The sequence below is a fragment of the Hydra vulgaris genome, chromosome 04 (assembly GCF_038396675.1).
Source record: "Hydra vulgaris chromosome 04, alternate assembly HydraT2T_AEP".
In the NCBI taxonomy this organism is placed as follows: domain Eukaryota; kingdom Metazoa; phylum Cnidaria; class Hydrozoa; order Anthoathecata; family Hydridae; genus Hydra; species Hydra vulgaris.
In genome coordinates this window covers 37,275,272-37,290,675 of record NC_088923.1, presented here as the reverse complement: position 1 = coordinate 37,290,675, position 15,404 = coordinate 37,275,272, and the positions used below count along the sequence as shown (strand labels likewise).

At 30.5% G+C, this 15,404-nt stretch overlaps 1 protein-coding gene across 9 annotated transcripts in view; it reads left to right on the top strand.

The window, feature by feature from the left end:
- Positions 1-12,707, top strand: part of LOC100203132 (uncharacterized) — a 57,520-nt gene extending 44,813 nt beyond the window's left edge. For all 9 annotated transcript variants that reach the window (XM_065796222.1, XM_065796225.1, XM_065796224.1 and 6 more), the window contains 16 exons: positions 4,490-4,603; positions 4,683-4,874; positions 5,037-5,150; positions 5,291-5,323; positions 5,507-5,611; positions 5,693-5,800; positions 6,306-6,692; positions 6,830-6,952; positions 7,056-7,103; positions 7,808-7,900; positions 8,019-8,141; positions 8,216-8,368; positions 8,469-8,773; positions 8,897-8,987; positions 9,071-9,196; positions 9,297-12,707. In XM_065796222.1, the coding sequence (XP_065652294.1) occupies positions 4,490-4,603; positions 4,683-4,874; positions 5,037-5,150; positions 5,291-5,323; positions 5,507-5,611; positions 5,693-5,800; positions 6,306-6,692; positions 6,830-6,952; positions 7,056-7,103; positions 7,808-7,900; positions 8,019-8,141; positions 8,216-8,368; positions 8,469-8,773; positions 8,897-8,987; positions 9,071-9,196; positions 9,297-11,998 (4,817 nt within the window). In that variant the 3' untranslated portion in view covers positions 11,999-12,707. The remainder of the gene's footprint in view (positions 1-4,489; positions 4,604-4,682; positions 4,875-5,036; positions 5,151-5,290; positions 5,324-5,506; positions 5,612-5,692; positions 5,801-6,305; positions 6,693-6,829; positions 6,953-7,055; positions 7,104-7,807; positions 7,901-8,018; positions 8,142-8,215; positions 8,369-8,468; positions 8,774-8,896; positions 8,988-9,070; positions 9,197-9,296) is intronic.
- The last annotated feature ends 2,697 nt before the right edge of the window (positions 12,708-15,404 follow it).

Here is a 15,404-nt window from a genome sequence, read left to right as displayed (position 1 = left end):
TGTTTGTTGATTTATAGGTGTATTCTTGGGCATGTGGATTAAAAATACGCCAAGTGTCTTCGATGTTTAAAGTTTTTAATAACGTTTTAAAATCATTTGTTGACAAACATTTTTTTCTGTTTATTTGTGGATATCGATCAATATCATCTAGGACCATATTAAAATCACCTCCAAATATGATAGACATATTATTTAAAATTTTTGTTTTGATTGTTTTTGTTATTTCTTTAAATAAATTTTTCCTTTTGATTTGGCCAGCATAACTTGAACCGGATTTTCCGTAAACATTTATTATTAAAAAACTGTGATAATCGTTTCCTACAAGTATGTAATTAAAGTGACTTTCGTGGTCTTCGTAATGGTCAATTATTTTTAGATTATGCTTTGTTTTATTAATTAATGTTTAGTACCTCCTGTGTGTGACGTACCGTTAGAATAGTAGCCAGGATTATTCCAAAGTTTTATAAAATTTTCTGCGTTTTGTGCATTAAGATGCGTTTCTTGCAATAAGAAAAAATCAAAGTTCATTTTTTTAAATTTTTCTATAATTATGTTTTGCTTGTTTATGTCAGCAAGTCCACAAATATTTACTGAGAATATTTTAACGGTTTCCATTTTTGTTTTATTACGTTTTATGATATGTTTGTGGTTTGTGGTGATATAGTTATTGGTATGACAGTAAGAGTAATTAAATGTGTAAAGGAATGGAATGTCAGATGTTTTACATTTACAAAAAAGTTTTCTCGTAAAAAATAAAATAAAAAGATTAAACCAGATAAATTAGAGAAAAAAATAACAATAACAATAATATAGTATAAAAATATCTCATACCGCTTTTTTTCTTGGTAATCTCTTCGGGTCAATTTTTTGAGGAGTCGGTGATGGGGCATTTCTTTTATAAATGTTTTTATCGTTTTGCCGTATTTCGCCTTCTTCCATTTCTGATTCTATATCGCTAAACTCATTTTGTTCGTTTATGGTCTTCTTTATCTTTCTTTCCTCTTTTTTTTGACTTTTACTTTTCACAGTTTCAAATGCTGGTTCAGTAGGAGCAATTTTGGTTACTTTGCTTTCGGATAATTTTGATGTCAATTCATTATTATTTTCAGCTAGTTGATAACTAGGTACGAAATCATTCGATTCGTTTTTGTCTTTATTATTGTGTTTATTTGGAATAGTGTCTGCAGTTGGTTTTTCCGTAGGTTTTCGAGCAATACACCGTTGTTGAGGCGGATGAGAATACTGGCATGTAGAACAAAGAAAGGATTTACCTGCATAGTGTAAAGCTATTTTGATACCACCAATTTCAATGGTATGAGGGATCTCCTCTAATTTTACTTTTGGATTAACTCGAAATAGTCGTCGGCCGTCTTTTAAATTACGGTCAAATTTATATGTTGTGTGTGTTATTGAATATACTTCCCTAATAAATGGATCCAATTCTGAAAGAATATCATGGTCTTCGACTAATGGGTCGCATTTAACCGTAATTAGTAGCCCTATGTCAGAACGTATTTTTAGATTGATGTTTTGGTTACTTCCAGATAATTGAATGGTTGATTCGCTAACATGTATAGCGTCTTCTTTTCTTTTTAGTTCCATCACCCAATTTCCTTTTTTGTTGTAAGTTAAACTATTGATTTTATTTTTCCCGATAATTAATGATACTTTCTCGTAAATTTCTTGAGCTCTGTTTTCTTGATATTTTTTATTAAAGCTTTCGTTCGGATCCATATAAACATGTAAGTCTAAAATGCATTCAAGTCGATTAGATTTCGAAGATGTCACACTTGCGTAACTAGCCATATTACTACAACAATAAGCAAAGCTTGCAGTGTCTTAATAAATTTTCACGATCTCTAAATAAACTTCAGCCAAACATACCTTATTAACACAAATTTTTTTTAATTTAATTTAGTTAATTTATGCTTTTTTTTAATTTAGTTAATTTAAGCTTTAGTTAATTTATGTACTTGTGGGTTTGTTATTTTATTATTATACACTTTTCGTTTTCGTCTATAGATCTTTCCATATTTAAAATTGGCTAAGATTACTTGTGGGTTTGTATTTTTTTTTTAATCTTTTGAAAATACTTTTCTTTTTTTTTTTAAATTTTGTTTAATATTAATATATCGTAACTCTTTGTAAAGACTAAAAAGTAGAGAATAAAATATAGCAAAAACATTTGCTCAAAAATATAATCTTTTTTGTACTAAAAATTAGAAAATAAACTTTTTAATTTAAATTTAATAGTTTAGTAAACTAAAGATTGACAGGTATGTTTCTATATAAAACTTACGTAGACCTGTCAATATTTAGTTTACTGAATTATTAAATTTAAATTAAAAAGTTTATTTTCTACTTTTTAGTACAAAAAAGATTATATTTTTGAGCAAATGTTTTGCTATATTTTGTTAAATATTTTTTTATTACGCTACATAATATCATAAAATAGTAAATAAAATTTTTATTTATTTCAAAGGCATTTTTTTTTCTTTTTTTTTTTTCTTTTTTTTTTTATGATGAATTTAAATGTTTTAAAACGATATGTTTTATTAATTTTATAAACAACGATGTGTTTCAATAAATCTTTTTTAAAATTCGTAAATTTAATATATAATATAGTTGATAAAACAACAAAAAAATTTTGTTATGTTTTCGACTATATTAACTTAATGAATTAAAAAAAAAAAAGTTTATTTAAACACATCTCTCCTTTCCAAATTATTAGTTGTTGTTTTGTAACTTTCTATTTAAATATTTTCTTACTACCTTAGTAGCATAAAAACACTTTTTATGCTACTAAGGTAGTAAGAAAACTTACAAAAAAGTTTATAAAACATCAACAAAATAAATTTTTAAACGCTTTTAAATGAAGTTTAACGCCATTTTGTATGGAAAATGGCGTTAAACTTTATTTACAAAAGCGTTTAAAATTTTTCATTTTCATGTGTGGCTTAAATTATTTTAACAAAAGCTGCGCCAAGCAAACTAAAAGTAATTTCTGTCCAGTGCACCAAGCAACCTAAAAGTAATTTCTGTCCAGTGCGCTTTGATATTTTGATTACAGTTCATTGTGGTTTGCAAAGTGAAATTATGGTAAATCATTTTTTAATATCAAATCATTTTTGTCTATTTTGTTGTGTAGGCTGGTTTGGCTCTTAATTATCCATTTGTACGAGCGTACAAACAATGACCTCCTAGAAATGAAACAAAATTTACAAAAATAATTTTGCGCAAAATAAGAAGAGCGTTATTACATACACAGCACTACGCAAATATATTGACTTGACAAAAATCAACTTTGGTTTTTATTTGTTACGCCAATATATTCGCGTAACAAAGAAAAGATTATAAAAAGGGATGGGTTTTTTTCATTTTAATTTTTTTTTTTTTTCTTGGGGAATTGGCCAACGAAAAAAAATTTTTTCCTCTGATGCCGAACAAACAATACGTTTTTCCTATAGTATTTTTCATTTTGAATTCAGCAAAATGAAAAATGCTATAGGAAAAAGGTATTGTTTGCTCGGCAAGAGAAAAAGTTTTTTGTTGAACTGTGTTATTTGTTGTGCTTAGCAAAACAATTTCATAAATTTGTGAGTCTTTTGTTTGAAATATTCTACTCGCTCCCTACGTTTTTTAAAATCTAATAAGATTTAAGTCAGTAAAAATTATAGAAGGGTAGTGCGGGGCAATTGGAGCAGTTTTTTCTACGTCGGATTTACATCCTATATTTTATTTTTTATTTTTTAATATTAGATAAATAATTTAATCTGCAAAAAATTCGTTGACAAAAATTTTTTTAAATCAGATTTGTTTAAGAAAAAGATTTAAAAAAAAAAAAAAGAGAAAGAAAAAGTCTAAAGTTACCTAACCTGTTGTCACCCTCACACCTAACCTGTTGTCACCCTCACACCTAACCTGTTGTCACCCTGCGCCAGCACGTTAAGCTTAGCAACTGTGTTAGACAAGTAGAGCAATAAACGAACTAATGCAAACTCGTGATATACATAAATCTTCAATAAAATATTATATAAAACCTGCATACATCTTTTATTATAAATTAAAAATATACTTAAAATTTATATAAAATATTTAAGGTATTATATAAAAAGTTATAAAGGGAAAAAATAACTAAAAGAAAGTAAAATGATACTTTTCTTAAAATTAAACATCTTCATTTTTTAACAAAGCAACACTTCATGGACAAAAATAAAATATAAAATATAGGAAATACTTACTGATAAACGAACATTAGTCAACAATGCCCATTTTTAAATTAATACAAGTATTGTTTTGACCATGATGTGAATTGTATTTTTTGTAAGACAGCTTTAAAAATGAACTCTTAGACACTAGTGAAGAAAATTTAAAGAGAGCAAAAATTTTAAACGCGAGTTACTTTTATTTTTACAAAAAAAAATTAATACTTAAAATATTTTAATTACTTTTAATCTCATTCTCAGCAACTAAACTTTTTTTCCTGCAGAAATCAATCCATGCTATCCAAACCCTTGCGAACATAACTCGCTGTGTATTGCAGATCATGGTGCAAATGTTCAGTGTAATTGCTCACTTGGTTGGAAAGGGAAACATTGCGAAGGTATTTTGTTAACTTTTATTTTAAAACAAAATTAAAGCAATTCTTAATAAATCATTATTATTTAGTTCATTTTTTTTAGAAGTCGATCTCTGTGCCCCAGACCCTTGCCGGTATGGTACTCATTGTCAACAAACAAGTGCTGAAAGTTATACTTGTTTAAAAAATCTATGTAGCCCCAATCCGTGTAGCAACGGCGGTCAATGTATTGTTGTTAACGATGAAGCTTTCCAATGCGCATGTCCAAGAGGCTGGAGAGGGAAAATATGTTCTGGTAAGGTTAAATCAGGTTAATTAGTTTAATTATAAGTTAAAGTAGTATAATTAGTTTAATTATGAGTTTTAGTAATTAATAAAGTTATAGGAAAGTATTATAGAGTAGTTTACTATGACAGCATAAATAATGTACTTTAAAATCAATATTGCGTCGTTATAGAACAAGATTTATGCGTGCCTAATCCGTGCGAAAACGGAGGAGTATGTCACGTTAGCAACGACGCAGAATTTTCTTGCGAGTGTGTTGATGACTATATTGGCGCCAAATGTCAAGGTTTTATAAAATTTTATCCTCATATTATATATATATATATATATATATATATATATATATATATATATATATATATATATATATATATATATATATATATATATATATATATATGCAAATAACTTTTTTTCATTTTTTAGTACACAAAGTTGAATCATTCCCAACTAAAAAAAGTATTTTTATACGTTTGTATATATTTACACTTTATTATATATACGGAAATAAAGACTTATTATTATTAAATTTTAAAAAGTAATTTTAAAATTTTCAAAGTTTCTGACAGCAAAGATTTTAATCAATTTACGCCGGGTCCTAACCAAAGTTTATTATTATCTTTATGCGTTATTTTTTTGTAGATTTTTGCGCTGGTTATCCTTGTAAAAACGGAGGTACTTGTCTAGATACAGATGGAGGTTTCACCTGCAGATGTAACAACGGTTTTTCCGGTCCTTTTTGTGATGGTATGTGTAATATCTGCACATTTTTCGTTGATTTTTCAATCAATAGTGATAATATTTTTTATATTGGTATTTAATTCTTAGAGAGTGTTTGTTTCGGAGCACCATGCGAAAATAGTGGCACGTGTGTTCCATACTATGGTATAGCACTTTGTAAATGTACGGAAGGTTATACTGGAGCACATTGTTCAGGTTCATTAATTATTTTTGTTTCAAATACTTATTGCTAATTTGTATTTAATTATTATCTTATAAATTTTACAAATGAATGTTATCGATAAATAAACGAATATAAAAGTAAACATAAAAATGATTGGATTTATTTGGGTTCATTAATTTTTTGTAATAGTTTATTGCGCCAGTTTTTTTTGTAATAGTTTATTGCGCCAGCTTTTTTTTGGTTTTTTTGAGTTACAGCAACTTAAGAGGTTGAAGTGAATGCAGGTTTTAGGTTATTTTTGTTTTCAGTCCCCATTTACTGTGATTTTTTTTTTTTTGCAAAAAAACCTAATTTATATGAGCATAAAAGCTAAAACTTGTGGCTTACTCAATGTCTAAAAGTAACCTGTTAAACACCAAAAAGTTTGATGCGATCCTGTGTATATATGTATGTCTATGTATATCTTTAATATTAACAAAAGACAACTTTTTTTCAGTTTTTATATAATTTACTAACCTTTAGTACTTTTTTGTGCAGAAATTAAAAAACGTGGTTCAAAGTCGTTTCATATATCCCAACAGCAAGACCAACAACAGCCCCATTCCACTGTAACAAAATCTCAGGTAACAAATGTAAGTCCGTCTGCAATCTTGTTTCAGCGCGTTGAAGAGATCCTTAATTCTGATAAAGAGGTTGATACCATACAGCCAAATCTTGTAGAAGGATCTAAATTAACAGCGGATAACGATAAGCCAAAACATATTACGCCCCCAACTCATTCGTCTAATCCCGTTATCGCTCCTACTGAGATTCAAACAATATCGCCAATTACATTTAGACTACCGGACTTATTGACGACATTAACTTATCCGACAACGGCAATTCAACCTGCACCGACGTTTTTGGTTCATGTGCAATCTAAAAGTTAGAAATAATTTAGAATAACTTTATTTATATATATTTAATTATTAATATTTTTTAAAAAATAACTACTAATTTATTTGTTTTGTAGTTTAGAAAAAAGATTATTTCCTAATTAAACTTTTATTTTAATGAGTTAGGTCAGAGTATTGAAGATGTTTGTAATCCGAACTTATGTGAACACGGAGGTACCTGCGTAGTGCGCAGCAATAATCAACCGGAGTGTATATGCCTGACAGATTTTTCTGGACCCAGATGTGAAGGTAAAAAAATTTAAAAATTAACGCTTTTTATTTATTAAGTTTTAAAAATTATTTTCATTAAGTTTTAAAATAATAATATTTACTAGCGCGCAATTTTTTATAGACATCGGTATGTTGGGTTACTCATCGGCACCAAAGTTTTTCCCTAATGGTATGTACTCGATTATCGTTTTTGGTTATTATTTACGATTATCGATTATCGTTTTATAGTTATTATTTATTACGTTATTTTTAGTTTAAAAAAAAAGTATTAAAATAATTATTATAATAGTTTCTTAAAGTTCAAATTATTCAATATAAAGTATTATTCAAATATATTCAAATTATTCAATATAAAAATTATTCAATATAAAGTTCAAATTATTCAAATATAATTTTCGTTTATAAACTTTAGTTTTGATGTAATTTTTTTATACGAATTTAGTCTATTCCTTTTCATTTTTAATAGTATCTGATTTTTATAGTTATAATTGATAATTTATTTGTAATTTTATAGTTTAATGCTTTTTGAAGAGTCTATAATTAACAAACTAACTTGCTTCCGGCAAGTTTATCTTGATGTTATGTTCTCACTAGTATTGAATGCATAGTATCCGTAAAATATGTTGGAAGATAAGCAGATCATTAATGCAATAACAACGGCTTATGCCATCTAATAATCAAAACATAACGTTTTTTATAGTAAACACAATCTGTGGTGTAGGAAGGTCAAGAAAGTTGGGGGGGGGGGGCCTGAAACCCCCTGTTCCTACGCCAGTGCACATAATAATCGAAATATTATTTTTTTTTTATAGTACACATAGTCCCCTTTTTAATATACTTTAAAATTTTATCTAATTTTGTTGTTTAATTTAGATGAATGTAACCACTGCGATAAGAATGCGGTATGCACGAACGGGCATTGTATATGCGCGAAGGGTTTTGTTGGAGATGGCTTGGAATGTTGGCGTGGGTTTTTTTTTTTTTTTTTTTTTTAGTTTTACAAAATATATAGAAGAAAATAAATTTTAATACATCCCTTTCGCTTGTCAATTTTTCTTTATAAATTTTTAAAATTTTGTTTTAGCATTTTCATCTGCTGATAGTGAGTGGAACTGCAATCCAAATCCGTGCCAAAACGGAGGCACATGCAAGAATGGTCGCTCACACTGTGTGTGCAGATTGGGTTATGTGGGGGTTTTTTGTGAAAGTGAGTGTCAAATGGCTTTTATTTTTAATTGAATTGAATCTTAACATACAGCTGTAACTTTATTTTTTATATAGAATATTGCCCTCCGTCTGTTCATTTGAGCTTTGATTCTAAGAAAGACAACTTTGTTCAAGACGAATCTGGAAACGAAAATAACGCTGTTTTAATGAACGGCGCTAAAGTAGTTTATGAGGGTGGCAAATGTGACTCTGGCGTGTCACTCTCCGGTTTGTGCACCGTCTATTTGTTATTGTTTTTTTAACTAAATTTTTGCAAATTTATTTTTATTTTTTTATTACAATGTAAAAACTATACAATGATTTTCAGGCGGCGATATTTTGTTTGATGGTGAGAAATTTAAAAACAAACCTGTCGACGCCATAACAATGGCACTCTGGATAAAATTGGATTCCACATCCGGAATCCAATCTGTTTTTGATACAGTTGGAGGAAAGCACTCTACTCATCGTGATGGCCAGTATCACGTGGAAATTGACAACGGAAAAATTCGTTGGTTTCATCGTAATGAGTACCACATGACTATTTTTAGTGTTATTACTAAACCAGTTTTGCAAAATAATGTTTGGACTCACATAGGAGGTACCTACAGTGCAGCCAAAAGGGAAGCTAAGGTAGATTAAGTAAATTTTATAATAAATAAGACTTTAGATCGATTCGCTTTTAAGTTAGGCTGCAAAATATCTCTGTTATTATTCAATCAATCAATGGGTTATTTAATTTATAAACATTCATAGCTATTTCTGAACGGCGACTTGATTGGTATTGATAATCACACATCGATATTGAGGAACCTCTCGCAAGATTGGGAAACAAAAACAGGCATTGGTAACAAAAACATTTTTTATATTTATGTTTTAAAATTTGCTGTATTTTTAATTTTTTCTAAAGTTTCTCATTAACTCGTTAAGGTAAACACGAGCATCCGTTCGGTAACCGGCTACTTCGTGGAATGATAGATGAATTTTATATATTTTCTTGCGAATTGCCTAGAATTGAAGTACTTGTTTTAATGCATCACTGCAAAATTTATTGGAGTGAGTATACTGATATGAATATATACTTTTAATATATCTCATTACCTTATATTTTGAAATCGTCGTCAATTTATTTTCAATTTATTATTCGTTATTTTAGAAAATGACGAAAGAAAGAAAAAACCAACATTAGCTCGCTCTAATCCAATACTTCTTTATAACGGTGACTCGTCTGTCCATCATGATAACTATGGCTATTTGACAAAAGAATCTAATCCATCTGTAAAAATTGAAAGGATATCTTTTAACAATAAACCAGTTACAGCTGAAGTCACTGTTCCAGGACAGGCTAGGTATAACATTCCAACACACATGGATTTAAGTAGACCAGAGCTCGGAAGCACTGAAATATCTGGATATAAGAACATATTGCCTAATGGACCGTCTGCATTGTATAGTGAGATGCGTGAATTGCTACAAAATGAAGGACTTCTGGATCAAGATAAACATGGGCAAGTCTTAAACATAAATGAGCAATCTCTTCTCGATATTGAGAAAAAATTAAACATTAAACTCAAACCTAATATAAAATCTAGATACAGCCATGCTCCTATCATTAGAAATGATAACCATGAGCTTCCATTTAGTCCTCATGCGTATTTTAGTGTAGGAGATAATATTGTTGGTGTTTCAAGGTCAACGCTTCCAGAAAATCCTGACGATATTTCAAACGTAAATATAGCCGGACCGACCGCATTTATGTTCAATCACGAAAACACGCCTCAAACTATAGGTGTTGAAACGGAAAGATCAAAACAACCTTTTGTTTTAAGCAATCATAAAGCCAAACCTGATCCTAGGTGGTTCCAATGGCAAAAAGGGCTAGCAATGGTCAGTGGTGGCACATACACAAATACTCATTCAAACACTCTTCAAAGAAATGATCCAGGAAATGTTAATGCTAATACGCATGTTTCTTCTAGCCAAGGTGCAAAAACTGGAACAAAGATTTCTAGTTCATCGCCTGATCAGCCACCTCAACAATTAGTATCTAGCAGTCATCCTTTTGTTCAACTAAAACATCTGCTACCTGTTTCAAGTCACGTTTTTCCACAGCAGAGTTTTACGAATCAGCAGCTACATAATTCTTATAACTCGTATAATCCTAATACGCAGAGTATAAATAATCATCTACAACAGCAACAAATACCTCAGGAGTTTGCAGCGATGCGAAATTTGATAATGCAGTACCCGCATGCCCCATGGCAACATGCACCACAACAACCTCAAAATCCGATTCAATTCACGCAGCAAAGTCATCAATGGGGATACGGTAATGGCCAAGGAAACGGAAATGGAATCGGAACTCCAAGTGCAAGTGGATCAGGTGGAGGATGGGGTGCGGGAGGCCCTCTGAGTCAGAATATGAATTTACCAGGTTGGTCTGGTAGTGGCGATCCTCCACATTCTAAAGATGCACCTAAAAGGACAATAGACCAACAACTTCCTCCTAATGCGCGTGAATTGTGGAATCAATTTGTTGCTGCTTCGAAAAGGCAATCACAGTCTTCGACTCATGTTTATAATACAAATGTTGCTCAATCTGGCATTTTAATGAATACACAGTCAGTTAATAGTGGCAAGAACGTGAAAGTTCAAAGCCATCAGTATGGGTTTGGTAATGGTAACGGTGACGCAAATGGATATGGTAATCCAGGTGGATCAGGTACTGGAGGTGGTTGGGGTGCCGGTGGACCTACTTATCAAAACACGTGGCTACCTAATCAACAGAGACCACGGCAATCTCCTTTACAACAAAAAAGCACGATTCACAGCTCTTCGCTACAATCTGCGTTAGTAACCAGCTTCACGGCACCTTGGCTAGTAAAAACAAATAAGCAGATGCAGAACACTCAAACTGATAATTACGGTGTCCCGAGTGCAGTTGTAAATGCTAAGAGATCGTATGTTCCACGTGCCGAAAACTTTGGTTTACGTCAAATGAGCCAGAATAATTTAGTAGAAAATTATGTTCCATTAAATAGCGAAAACATGTCCGGCGAGTTATCTAAATATGATACACAGTTTAAAATACCCATCCAGCTGCCAAGTTATTTGGAAAAGTATAAAAAAAGCATAATTCCTAATTTAAATAATTACGCGTTATCCGATTCACATGAAATTAAGCAAAAAACAAACTACGAGTTGCACAATCCAGTTTTGACAAACCCTTATGAGGATTATTACAAAAACCAGCATTTAGTTCAAAGCGTCAGAAAAGTTGTTACAAAACCTCTTCCAGATTTTTACTTTAGAAATTTATCTTCAAGTCCGAAATCTTTTGTCAATCAACCACCTAACATTTATGAAAACTTTGATCCAAACTTCGAAGCCGCCAGAGAGTACATGAATTCTCACGTGACGCTTGCGAAGTTTTCGTCTCCTTTTTCAAGTTTTCCTGTTTTAAATTATAAATATGAGCCCTTAAAGACTTATTTAATGAGTCCAAACATTAATGTTGTAAACAAACAGTTTTTATCTTTAACAAAAAGAAACCCAAAATCTCAAATAAGCAGAACCTTGACTTTAACAGCTAAACGCAGAGAAAATATGCCGTTTATACACGGACCTTTCAATATAAACAATGAAAATAAACAACTTTTTCCTCCACAGACTGATAATAATAAAGCTTATAGCTTAATTAAAAGTGGAGATGATCGGTTGGTTCAGTCAGATACAGGAGCAAGTTTTGTTTCAGTAGACTTTCCTCGATTATCAAATAGTGAAAAGTTGATGATGATGAAAAAGAAACGAAAGAAGCGTAGTGAAACGTCAAAGAGGTCACTAAGTTCAATTCGTTAAATATCTAGGGAATTAAAATTACACAAATCTGAGTTGTGTTGAATGTCATTTTAATAGTGCATACATGTAGTTAGGTACTAATTTCGTAAAACTGACGTCACTAAAAGCTAAAAAGAATTGTTCAATGTTAAATGAAGAGTGTTTATCTATTCTTAGTTAGATATACATATCTTATTTAAAGACCACGTGACAAATATTATAGCTACGATTAAATTTACAAGTCGCCGTTGATTTCATTACAATAACGCAATTAAATGTTTAAAAGTGAAGAAATTGTTTGTATTTGTCAAGTTTGCTAGACTAATTACATATTTTTATGTCTTTGTTATCGTAAAATTTATAATAAATTTTGTGTTTACTGGACTGGAACAGTCTGCTAGCCTTTCACCTCTCTTACACTTGAAGTTATTTTAACTTTATACAGTTGATTTTTTCAAACTTTTCGAATAAAACACAATATTCCAAAACTGGCATTCTTATATAACAACTTTTTTTTATTTTGGCGAACATTTTAGTTAATTTGATGCGGCTTTTGGAAGGACCTTTTTACGCAATTATCAAATAAATAGAACTCATTGAAGCATGCACAACAGTTGTCATTTATTTGTAAAATGTATTTTGTATAATGTTTATTACTGCAATTATTTTTTTACTTCGCACATTTTTGTTGCTTTGACATTAATCTTAATAATATATTTTTCATTTATAACATTGGAGTTTTTTTCTAAGAGTTATACATGTTTATATGTTTAAAGTCTTTCTTTTTGCTAATTGATAATATTTATTTTTTCAAGAATAGAGTGGCGTTTGGTTTTAAAGTTAATCCCATCAACATAAAGTTTCTTGCATTGTTTAAAATAACGTACCCTTACTCCTTATAGGTATTCGTATAAAAGCTATGGGGAGGGTTGGGCTGTCACCCTAGCAAACTCTGCATGCCGTCATTGGTCCCATAATCGTCCCACCATCGGCAAACAAGCATGGGCCTAGCCAAGTGTTGCTTAGCGTTTAACGCATGGCCCATGCATGGCAGCCGAAGGTGGTGTGGGCCGCACAGGATGACTTTATCACGACGACTTTATCAGAGAGGTGACACCAAAATGAATAAAAAACAAATATGTCATAACCTTTGTTTTAAAGAACCATTTTTTAGAAATTTCTAGATATAGAGGACTTTTTTTAGTTTCACCTGTTAGTCTAGAGGGGTGACACCAAAAGTTTACCACTCTAGGTGACACCAACCTCAGCAACGCCACTGAGTATATTTACTCAATTACTGGAAAAAAAATTATTACGGGCTTCACAGGTAACATTTAGCACTAATTAAAAAAAAAAATCCGAGAAAATTTCAGGATTTTTTTAATTTTTCCTAAGTTAGGGATCGTCCATAAATTACGTATCGCAAACTTTAACAATAAACAACACAAAAAAGATCAAAGGTTTTCCCACGCAGAGTCATAATTTAAATAAAAAATTAAAACAGCCAATTAAGTTTTATAAAAATCGCCGCATAAAAGAGCCTAATATCTCCTACTTCTGTTTTTTAAATATATTTTCGTTGCCTAATTTATCGACGATCCCATAGTTAACTTTACTATCATATACAACATTAACAACTTCTTTTAATTCTATTTTCTTATGTTATTGTAATTACTGTTTTAATAAAAAAATTTAAAAAAAAAGTAATAACTCGATTTTTTAACTTTCGGTTTCGTGTTTTTAAAGAAGAGTTTAAAATTTTCAAGATGTGTATTTTTTATTAGACTCTAGATAATCGGTATCAAGTCTCGGTTTATCGTTTGGTATCGGTGCGACATCTTACAGCATTGATATTACGCAATACTGGTATCGAAAGTATTGGTTATGCTGGTATTATTTGATACCGATACGATTTGGTACCGAAACGATTAGTAATTTAAATTAATAACTGAGATGTAGGGGAGAGTGGGGAGAAGCGGGACAATAAAAAATATTACTAGAATAATTTTTTTTTTTTTTTTGTATAATGTATGCACTGCACCAAACAAGTTTTAATAAATAAAGAATCATTTCGGACACTGATTCAATCCCCTAAGACCGAAAGCAGGTTATAATAAAATATAAACTTTACAATACTTTACTGGGGTAAAGTGGGACAGCCAAGAGTTGAAATGAGACAAGCGAGTAATTAACAAGTTATTAACAAAAAATTTTAATTAAAAACTATTATATTCGTAAACCATGTAATCCTCATCAAAACATTTAAGAGATTTCCTTAAAATATTTACACAAAAGTGGTAGAAATTGGAGATTAATTTATTTTCTTTGTCTCACTTCACCTATCAAAAAATCTTATCAAAAGTTGTGGGGTGCTTATCAAAAAGGTGGTTTTTGCCACACACAGGAAGACAAATGTTTGCTAAATAGATGAGAAAATATCTCATTTTTTACATTAGATAACGTTGATTGGAGACCTCTCCTAATTGGAATTTTGGAAAAGTCCCACTTTTTCCGCGTCCCACTTCTACATATAGTGTAATGAAAATTCCCAAGGATTGCGTGGTATTTTATCACATCATATTTGTCATTTAATGTTTCAAATAGTATCGCAATATTAGGTTAATTAATTGTGTGATATCGCTTCCGTAATTTAATTTCTTATCTAGTATCGTTATTTTATTTTAATTGATTGTGTTGTATTGCTTCCGTATTTTAATTTCTTATCTGGTATTGTTTCTTTAATTAAATCTCGCGTGGTATTGTAGTTCTCCTCTAGTATAGTCTTTCGTTCTGTGTTCAACATTTATAAACTAAAGTAAACTAACCATCATTCATTATGCCTCTTATATAGCATCATTAACTAAACATTACTAGCTAAACCTCTAAAAAGCAATCTTATTTATAATAAATTCAAAAGCTCACATTTTAATTTTTTTTTTTTTTTTCTAATTGTGACTGTGCTTTCACTCGATACCATACCATTCTTTTTATTATCGGTATTGTTTAGTATCGAATTGATATTGATGGTATCGACATTTGTATATAAGCGATACCACATGATACGAGACTATTCTTCTCGGTATCGTGTGGTATCGAACTGAAACAGATGGTATCGATATTATTAAGACCGTATCGACTTACACGATACCGACTATCAAGTGTCTAATTTTTATGGTCACAAAAACTGAAAAATTTTTAAATGTCCTCTTTTCATCACCTTCTTAATTTCTACCAGGTTATTACAAATGTATTGGGTACATCCAAATAGTTTTTTAGCAGCTCGAACTTTCTCCACTTCGATTAAATGTCAATTATTTCTGAAGACGATACCCAGTAAACACACAAACGTCTACTAAACGTCAAAACAACGTTTCAACAAAACGTTCAGATTTGGTCAATTATCCGTTTAGAATGAAATCCAGATTAA